Consider the following 7,500-nt stretch of genomic DNA (forward strand, 5'->3'; position numbering starts at 1 on the left):
TTAACCCCACCCCCTCTTAATCGTTTTCCTCTTGTGACATCGTGTTATATTTGTTTCATACCGTATTCATTCTGTTATATGTATGTATATATATATATATATATATTTTTATATATATATATAATGTGTGTGTGTCTGCACACATTTTAGGCTCGACAAACGATTGACGTCTTCTGCAATGTCTATAAAATCTCAGCGAGGAAATAGATTGCACTCATCGATCTCCAGTTACACTTAAAGGCCGGGCATAATTCAACTAGCTAGGGAGTTTGCCTCACTCGAATTCTCATCCGAATACTACGTTTTCGCCATCGTTTTAACGCCCACTCTCCCTTTCTTGCATGTGTAAGACGGAATTTGTCGAGGCAGATTTTCCACGGCCTGATGCCCTTCCTGTCACTAACCCTCACCTGTTTCCTAGCAGGGTAATATGGCCAGACAAGTTTTCCATGAAAGGCTGGTAACGAACAACCCCGTTTGTATGACAATAATAGTCGTTTACAACCACCATATGTAAATAGAAGAGTACACCCGCATATACACACACACACACACATACACATACGCTGGTTTTCTATTCAGTTTCTGCCTACTAAATCCATGCATAGGGATTTGGTTGGCCTGGGGCTATAGTATGACACCTGTCTCAAGTAGCCATGCAATGAGAATAAACCCTGGGACCACATGATTGGGAAGCAAGCTTCTCAAGCTCACAGCCACGCCTAATTCTGTTTGTCAAACATTTAAGAATTCGTTTACATTTCTAAATTCATATTCACAATTTTTGTTTGATTACCTTCTATGAAGACATGATGGTCACGGTTGGAACATCTTTGATCACTGGACTGCTCTATCAGGGCTGACTTGGAGTTAAACGAGATGAACACTAAGCCATCAAGGAAGTCTCTACATGATCACTTGACCTGATGTAAATTGAGGGGAATGATATTAAAATTATATATTGAAAAAATAAGACAATATTTGTTTGCTTACGTATGTATAATAGGGAAGCAATATATATATATATATGCATGCATTGTTAAGAAGCAGCAAAAATTTCACAAAACCTGTTACTCAGTTTCACCTTCCTGTTCATCGGACAAAACAATAGGAACATGAAACTCTGAGTAACAGTTTTTGTAATATTTTTGCTGCTTTTTAATAATGCAAACCACCATGGAGAACAAATATAGATGGGCTGGCCACATCGTGCAACTGAAGGACAACAGATAGACAGCAGGACAATGGACGAGATCAAGAAGCCAACCAAGGACAAGATGGTGAGATAATCTCACCCGCTACCTACCTGGAGCCTACATAGCCACAAGTGGCCAGGGACAGACAGCTGGAAGGAGTCCAGGGAGGGGTCTCTTCTCTTCTAGGAGTGATGAAGCCCTGGATAAAGGATGTGTGTGTGTTACTGTGTCCTTGGCTTGACATTACAGGGCAGTTGTAAACATGAGTCACAATCATGCGAACAGTATCTCTCAGTTCCAATCATCCATGAAAGCATGTCTGGCCTTGTTGAAATATTACCTTGCATGGAAGCAAGTAAGGGTTAGCAGCAGGAAGTGCATCTGGCCGTAGAAAATCTTCAACATACAAGCGAGGAAAGAAATGTGGACATTAAAACAATGACTGTGCTGTAAGAAGTTTGCTTCCCAACTACATGGCTCCAGGTTCAGTCCCATTGCATGGCACCTTGGGCCAACCAAAGCATTGTGAGCAGATTTGGTGGCTGGAAACTGAAAGAAACCCATCCTATATATGTGTATGTATATATGTTTGTTTGTTTGTTCCTCACCACTGCTTGACAACTGGTGTTGGTGTGTTTGTCCCCCATAACTTAGTGGTTCTGCAAAAGAGAATGATAGAATAAGTACCAGGGTTGATTCACTCAACTAAAAATTCTTCAAGGTGGTGCCCCAGCATGGACACAATCTAATGACCGAAACAAATAAACCATTATACTAAGATCATGGGTTCAATTTTCTAGCCTACCTGGGACACTGTGTCCTTGTGCTGGTGCAGCCCTCCAGGTGTCACATCCCAATTATTCTGATGGATCAAAAGTGAGAATGTGCTTGTCTATTCTTGACTGCATTTGGCACCTTCGAATAAAGAAATAAGAAATCAATATTTAAATAAAGCTGTAATATGATTGCACCTTCTCTTTCTTTGTTGTCTTTTCCAGAGAATGGACCCCATACCTGTTGCAGAGCCGGCTGCTACCGAATTGCCCAGTACTGGCGGCAAAGACAACGGCAAAAAAGACAACCAAACAGAAGCTAAAAGCAAGAGTGAGAATGACAAAATGCCTAGTGAGGATGAAGAGTCGAGCCCTCTGCCATCTACCTCTGATAATGACATCATCTCAAACTCATTAACCTCGACTAGCAAACAGGCAAAGAAGACCAAAATAATTGCAGATAAAGATTCCACAGGTAAATGAAAAAAAACCCAAAACAATGAATATTATAAAACTGTGTGTGTGTGTTATGGGTAGCGTTTCATTGTATACAATCTGTCACATGTTTGGGCCACCTGCATCTAAACCAGCAACCCTACCAAGCCTGTGTGATTCTCCTTGGCCACCCTGCAAGGCATAAAGCAAAACCTGTCAAAGGGTGAATGAACCCAGTAGAGCTGGGAATGAGAGATCCCTAGTCTTTGTTTAGACAAGGAGAGCTCTGATTTAACCCCTGCGATTTCATATGCATGCGCTGTTTAGTCCTTTCGCATTTGAACCTGCCATATCCGGCTCAAATATTCCACTTGCTTTATCTGGCCTCTCACATCATCCGGCCATGTCTGACTTCTCATGCCCACCCTACAATGTCATTCAAAAAATAAACAGTCACATTGTTAAAATCTCAAAGGTAGAATATAATGCATGATTAATTCAAAATTAGGTAATATTTTCCCATGGCCAGACATTGAATCCATGTTTGAAGAATAAATTGGATTGTCATGGATGGAACCCCATTGAGTTAAAGCTGACAACAACAGCAACAACTGAATTTTTTTATTTCATTTGTCTTCCTGTCTCTCTTTCAGAGATGAAGTCCTCAGATTGTGTAACAAAAGAGAGACCAGCTTCACCTGTATCAGCTCCTCCATCCTCTACAGCTACTTCAGTTGACCCAACAACAAAAGTAGTGGAAGTGCCTGTTGACAAAATGAAAGGTAACATAAAGGTTCTCGTTTCAAAGCATTGCTTTTCAGCTGGGGTCCATATAAGAATCTCCTGAGCATAGTGATTTTTCTATATTTGTATATCTATATATGTTGGTCCAGAATCAGGCCAGACACAGAGGAGGAGAGAGAATAGTAATTCAGTGAAGGAAAAGTAGTGAGAGTAATGACCCTGACTGAGAGGGAGTGAGAGAAGGGAAGGGGTGATAGATGAATAAGGAAGAAAGGGGTGGAAAAAAAACAGCGTTTCAACTCTGGATGTATGTGATTATTATGGACCTTATTTTCTGCGTTATTTATATATAAAATACTACAGTTAGCCGTTGTTATTGACAGCATGGGGTCAGCTAGCGTTTTCTTATAATCTGTGTGCAATAAAGTGCTTTATACTTCTGCAGTACCCAAAAGATTTTAATATTTTCTTACCAAAATTCTTCGCTCTCGCTTTTCTTTCTAATTGATCCCTAAACTCTTGTCTTTCACAGAACCTACTCCGCCGAAAGAGGAACCCAAAACAGAGCCTGTTGAGAGCAGTGAACCACCTAAAATTAAGGAACTGGCCGAGGAGCTTGCGAGACCAGTGACATTACAAGAGAATACAACTGGTATGTGCGTGTTTGTGTGTGCACCTTGTTTCAGTCATTGAACTGCAGCCATGCTGGAGTACTTCCTTGAAGGGTTTTAGGGTTGAAGAAATCTACCCAGTATTTTTTTTTTTCTCCAAACTAGTAGCCACAAACATATGCCTCTACTGGAGCTATGCCTTGGTCCCTGAACATTGAGCCATTGACCTGAGCAGGTTTCTCTGTCCTAGTTGTTGGTTCCTTGGGAAAACTTAGACAGAGTCTTTTGCCTTCTGGTACAGTGCTAACACTTCCCTCACTTGTGAAGTGGGTTACTAGAGTGAGCCATCAAGTGAGAGAGATTAGGAGTTGAATACGGGCAAGTGATACCTATCCATCCTCAGCAAGGAGCAGCTGCCACACACCAAGGGTACTTTGTCTATTCAAAGCCCTTACACCCCATGCAAATGTGGGTTAATAGACTTTAAAATGAACAAGCATTGGAGAGCTGCTTTATATCCACTTTCTCCAAGCTTGCAACTCGGGTAGAATTCTATGGTTTGATGCCCAAATGTTGTTGTTGAAGCAAAGTATTTTATTCAATGTCTTTGTGTGGCAGACTACTGCCAGACATTTTGAGCATAAGAATCATGAAATGATGTCAGTGCAATGAGACATAGAGATAAACCGACAAACCATGGGCTTGTGTCTTCTGCTATAAATAGTAAATGAATTTGTGTGTGTTTGTATATATATGTATCTGTATGGTTGTGTGTGTGTGTACATGTGTATGAATGTGTGTGTGTATATATATATATATATATACACATGCATACACTTGAGTATATACATTGTGTGTGTGTGTCTAAATATATATGTATGTGTATCTCTTTTTATTGAAGAAGATAAAGAAAAGAAGAAAGAACCAATACCAGCACCAGAAGAAACAGCAACAACAGCAGCAGCAGCAATAGCTGTGGTGGCAGCAACAACAGCTGCAGTAGCAGCAGCACCGAAACCGAAGGAGAAGAAACCAAACTTGTTCCCCAACAGGCGACGCCAGAAGCTCATTGTTGCTGGTGCGTTCCTTGCAAAACGGGACGCCAGCCGGAAGTCTCCACCGAGTCCAGCGAAGAAACTAACGGCCAAGGCTAAACCTTCAATAATGAAATCCGAACCCAGCGACAAGGTTAGTCATTACTACGATGTCATTAATGCGTTTATGTGATGTAATTGGGGGGGGCACGTGGTGTGTGTGGAATTGATAGCAAAGGGTGCGTGGCTTAATGGTTCGTGTATTTGGCCTATGATCATAAGGTGGTGAGTTCGATTTTTGGCAGCACGTTGTCCTTGAGCAAGACTCTTTATTTCACGTTGCTCCAGTCCACTCAGCTGGCAAAAATGAGTTGTACCTGTAATTCAAAGGGGGCCAGCTTTATTACATTCTCTGTATCCTGCTGAATCTCCCTGAGAACTATGTTAAGGGTAGACATATTTATGTATTCATATGGTGCATTTAGGGTATGTGGTGTGTGTGCCTTAGTGGTACAGGTATTTGGCTTTTGATTGCGAGTTCAATTTCTGGTAATGCATTCTGTTCTTGAGCAAGACACTTTATTTCATGTTGCTCCAGTCCACTCAGCTGGTGAAAGCGCGTTGTACCTGTAATTCAAAGGGTGCTGGCCTTGTTACATTCTGTGTCACACTATCTCCATGAGAACTGTTATGGGTACATGTGTCTGTGGAGTACTCAGCCATTAGCATGTTTTGATGAGCAGGCTGTTCAGCTGGAACCCTCATTGCCATATCCAAGTGCCAAAATATGGAATTAATAATGTATGTAAACCCGTAAAGTGTGTGGTCACTTCTTGACCACACAGCCATTTTAGAAAAAAATATTTTCTTAATTTTAAGCAGGTGAGATTGATAAGTATTTTGTGATCTAATGAATGTTTTCTTTGTTAATTGCTTTTTTTCTGTTAGGTTGAAAAAGATGAAAAAGTTGCAGAGAAGAAGGTGACCTCTGAGAAGAAAATGGAGAAGAAACTCGTTCCTGAAAAAAAGGCTACTATTGATAAGAAACCAGTTTTCCGTGAGATGAAGGTCCACGAAGACAAACGGTCTTTCGGAGAGAAGAAACTTGATAAAAAGTTATCTGGTGATCGAAGATCCTTGCAGACTTCTGTTGCCCAGTCTGTTAAGTTGGTCAAAGAACTGAAGACAGAAGTGGCCAGCGAGCCGACCCACGTAAAAACGGAGCGTCCGATGAGTGAGATGAAGGAATTGGAGAAGGCTCTCACCATTGGCTTTCTTCCGAACTCACGACCAGGTATGGCACCCCTCTCGAGTGCCGTTACACCATCCACAGCCTATGTCAATATGCTGACGTCAACCACGAATGTCTTCGGAGGTCCAGTGGTGTCCCCTACTTCAACGAAGTCTGCCTTAGGGAGAAAAGTACGGGCTCGTCCAGGTAGGTTCCGCAGAGGTGATTATCAACACTTTTTCGTTCTTTAAATTTGTCTTTATACACCCTCACATATATACACTCTGCACTGGTGTTGGTGCCTCATAAAAAAGCACCCAGTATACTTTGTAAAGTGGTTGGCATATTAGGAAGGGCATCCAGCCATAGAAACCATGCCAAATGGGACTGGAGTCTGGTGCAGCTCCTGTCAAACCATCCAACCCATGCCAGCATGGAAAACTTAAGTTAAATGATGACATATTCACATTGTGTGTGTGTGTGTGTGTGTGATTTGATAGACAGAAACTGAAAGAAGGAAAGAAGCCCATCATAATTGTATGTGTGTGTATGTTCATATCTCCTTGCCTTGTCATCTTGGAATAGTTGTAAACGAATGTCCCTGTTATACAAGCTGTGTCCATTTCCAATTTTCTCACTAGCCTCCATCTGTCTGTCTCTCTTTTGTTGTCGGTCTGTCTGTCTTTCTCTAAATACTTCTCCCTCTTCTTTGTTGTCCCTTTCTTCCCATCTCCGCTGTATCTCCCTTACTACTTGTTGCTAATTTCTACAGGTCCCCATCGGGCCTCAAGAAAACGGGGTTTGTCAAAATCTCCTGACACTTCTGACTTTGTGGTGAAGAAAGAACCCCTGTCACCTGGAGAGGAAGGTCTCCCTCGCAAAAGGCTTAAACTCGGCGGGAAAGGTAAGCACTTACATTTACAACTACTTTGATAACCTACAAGGTGAGGGTGCTTCTACATTGTCACCAACTCTGCTAGAAATAGCAGCCAGATGTTAAGCAGTAGTCCAGGCACATGGCTTAATGGTTAGGGTATTTATCTCATGATCATAGTCATGAGTTCAATTCTCGGCAGTACATTGTGTCCTTGAGCAAGTCACTTTATTTCACGTTGCTTCCATATACTGAGTTGTCAAAAATGAGTTGAACATATATTTCAAAGGGCCAGCCTTGTCGCATTCTGTGTCATGCTGAATCTCCTTGAGATCTATGTTGATGGTGCATGTGTCTGTGGAGTGTTCAGCCACTTGCATGTTAATGTCACGAGCAGGCTGTTCCGTTGATCGAATCAGCTGGAACACTCGTCATTGTAACCGATGGGCAGCTAAAACCGGCCCAATACCATGGCCACTCAACCACATTGACTCTATGATGTGGTGTTGAGCCAGCAAAGAAGCTGTTTTTCACGTGCTTACCAAATTCACTGACAAGGATTTAATCAGTCTGGATGGCACGTAAAAAGCACCCACTACACT

The 7,500-nt window shown here is 41.8% G+C and overlaps 1 protein-coding gene across 1 annotated transcript in view; it reads left to right on the top strand.

The window, feature by feature from the left end:
- The window catches only part of LOC106868761 (PHD finger protein 20), a 25,849-nt gene that overhangs the window by 5,697 nt on the left and 12,652 nt on the right, over positions 1-7,500 (top strand). The window contains exons 3-8 of the mRNA XM_052976501.1: positions 2,195-2,444; positions 3,058-3,186; positions 3,681-3,800; positions 4,661-4,947; positions 5,742-6,246; positions 6,797-6,928. Of these exons, the coding sequence (XP_052832461.1) occupies positions 2,195-2,444; positions 3,058-3,186; positions 3,681-3,800; positions 4,661-4,947; positions 5,742-6,246; positions 6,797-6,928 (1,423 nt within the window). The remainder of the gene's footprint in view (positions 1-2,194; positions 2,445-3,057; positions 3,187-3,680; positions 3,801-4,660; positions 4,948-5,741; positions 6,247-6,796; positions 6,929-7,500) is intronic.

Source organism: Octopus bimaculoides, chromosome 24 (assembly GCF_001194135.2).
Source record: "Octopus bimaculoides isolate UCB-OBI-ISO-001 chromosome 24, ASM119413v2, whole genome shotgun sequence".
Lineage (NCBI taxonomy): Eukaryota > Metazoa > Mollusca > Cephalopoda > Octopoda > Octopodidae > Octopus > Octopus bimaculoides.